The sequence below is a fragment of the Merops nubicus genome, unplaced genomic scaffold (assembly GCF_000691845.1).
Source record: "Merops nubicus isolate BGI_N331 unplaced genomic scaffold, ASM69184v1 scaffold33863, whole genome shotgun sequence".
NCBI classification, from domain to species: Eukaryota; Metazoa; Chordata; class Aves; order Coraciiformes; family Meropidae; genus Merops; species Merops nubicus.
The window spans coordinates 1-2,511 of NW_008597538.1; the positions used below are offsets into that span (position 1 = coordinate 1).

Genomic DNA, 2,511 nt, shown 5'->3' on the forward strand with positions numbered 1-2,511 from the left:
CGTCCCCTGAGCGTCCGGGGAAGGGGCTCCTGGAGCTGCTGTGACCAAGACGTGCTGACCTCTGCGGCAGTAAGTCTTGCTGTGACTTTGTGCTCTTGCTGTGCCAATTAAAAGCAGGTTTTTTTTTTTTCTCCAGGCTTCCTCATTTGTATGGTGTTCTCTAATGGTTTTTTTCTTTCTGGTGACGAGGTGTCTCTGCTAGCGAAGTAACTGGTGTTGGCTGTTTAAGTGCTACAGGCTGAGCTAAGGACTGGGTTGTTATGCTCTCCTCTGTACTGAGGAAGCTGTTAAACATTACAAAGAAGTGGTAAAGTAAACCAAAGGTATTAGAGCTTTCTGTGTAGTGATACCTTGCTGCTTTCCTAAACTCATACAAGCTCCTTTAGGACTATGAATCTGGTGTGTATGCTAGTAAGGCCTTCAAATGTAAGGGTCTGTAGCCAAACTATTATGGGATGTGTAAAATGTGGGTTTGTTCTCCCTCCTCTAGGGACCAGCACATGGCAGCTATGTTGTTTTTAATGTGGTTTTATTTAAAAAGTGTTGTGGTGGAAGAAATGACAAGAGTGATTTCCTCTTTTTCCTGCATGGACTTTCCAGAGTGGTCTCATCACCTGAAGATGGCAACGCTAATCTTTATCGATAAGGAGAATGGTGAAGTTGGTGCTGCGAAGAATCAGCTGAGACTCCCTTCTGCATCTTGTGCGTATATGCTGCCCTAAGCCAGGAAGGGGCCAAGTGGAGTGCATAAATCCCATTTTGTTATTCATTGATTTGAATAGTAATATTTTTTTGGTTTTTTATCTACTTAACCTATCAATTACTCTAAAGATGAAAATAATTTTTTTGTCGTAGATGGGAGTTATGTTCTAAGTTATAAATACTGAACAATGATTTTTATGATAACAAGATTTCCAGCATGTGCACTTCCTGAAGCAAACCTTAGGGTCTATGTGCTTTTTTTCTTTCCCTCACTCCAGCAAAAGTCTTACCTGAAAGAACACAAGTTAACACTCCACTTCCTAAAAAAACAATCAGTATCTCTCCAGCTGCATCTCACTCTATCAGAAAGGCTCTTGGAAATGTGAATGGAACTGAAGGAGTCACGAGCAAGGTGGAAAAGACAAGACACAAAAATCAGCCTAGCACAGCAAACAAAGTGAGTAAAACACTTCTGCAGTGGGGGAATGAATAGCTTTTGTGCCTCAACCCTGGCAGGCAGCTAACCACCGCACAGCTGCTTGCTCACTCCCCCTCAGTAGGAAGGAAGAGAAAATTAGAAGGACAAATTTAGAAAACTCATGGGTTGAGATTAAGGTAACTTAATAAACTTTCAAAGAAGAAAAAAAAAAAATAGTTTCTGACCAGTAGCTGACTGAAGCTTTGCCAGACCCTGACCAGTGTCAACCCTTGCAAGTTTTCCCACCAGTTTTCAGTGTTTATCATGATATTATGATTTGGAATATCTGGTCAGTTTGGGTCAGCTGTGCCCTCTCCCAACATCTTGTGCACCACTGGACTGCTCACTGGTGGAGTTATGAGAAGCAGGAAAGGCCTTGATGCTGTGTAAACAGTGCTCAGCAATAGCTGAAAGAACTTGCTATCAACACTATTTTCATCATGAATCCAAAACATGGTGAGCTACTAAGAAGAAAAATAACTATCTTAGACAAAAATACTACACCTACATAGTCACAGGAGTACAACAGATTAGGGGATACCCAATGGCAAAGCAGTAGCTCTAGGGAAAAAGTCTGAGTTAGTATCTTGTTCACATGATGAATTTCAGGAGCTTAGTATTATGAGCCTAAATGTGCAGTGGTTTGTTTCTGCTCTGTATAATACTGCACTACATAAACTTGGCTGAACTGTTTTCCCACCTGCAGCTTATTTGTGCTGAAGGTATTGGACTGCATTGCAGGTGTGCTTGTCTGTAGACCTGTATGGCACAAGGAAGCCACTACAAGGGTACTACAATTAGAAACTACAGTAGCTCAAATAATGACTACTTCTTTTTAAGACTACTGAGAAGACTGCTGGATTAGAAAGCTGTGATGCAGTGTCTGAAGAAGACTGGCCAGAAATAGAAAAAATGTTTCCTTTCGATCCTCGAGGTATGAACTATTGGTATAATTATGAAAATGAACAATCAGGCTTTCATGACTGTTGATGTTGTTGTAAGACTTTAGCCAAGCTATTGTGGCAAATGAGCTACGCTGCATTTCTCTGGAGTCCTTTCTTAAATGTAAGGGTGCTTCCCATTTCTGAAATACCATCTCATTTCTAGCTGCAATAGCTGTGCTCCAGATATGTAGTAGTCTGAATTCATTATTATGATGGCAGAAAACTAGTTCCAAATAACCATGTCTCTTATGGTCAAATAACTATGCATTAAGGGGCAACAAGGTGACAAGTATTCAAAGGAATACTTTGACTTTAGCAGTACCGAGGAACAGACTTCTCTTAAGAGTATATGCCAAGATGGCATAAACTGCAAATTAAGAGATTCCT

The 2,511-nt window shown here is 40.7% G+C and overlaps 1 protein-coding gene across 1 annotated transcript in view; it reads left to right on the forward strand.

Annotated features, from left to right (window-relative positions):
• Positions 1–620: 620 nt before the first annotated feature.
• The window catches only part of PTTG1 (pituitary tumor-transforming 1), a 3,000-nt gene continuing 1,109 nt past the window's right edge, over positions 621–2,511 (forward strand). Inside the window, exons 1-3 of the mRNA XM_008936747.1 lie at positions 621–702; positions 981–1,159; positions 2,033–2,114. Coding sequence (XP_008934995.1) covers positions 621–702; positions 981–1,159; positions 2,033–2,114 — 343 coding nt within the window. The remainder of the gene's footprint in view (positions 703–980; positions 1,160–2,032; positions 2,115–2,511) is intronic.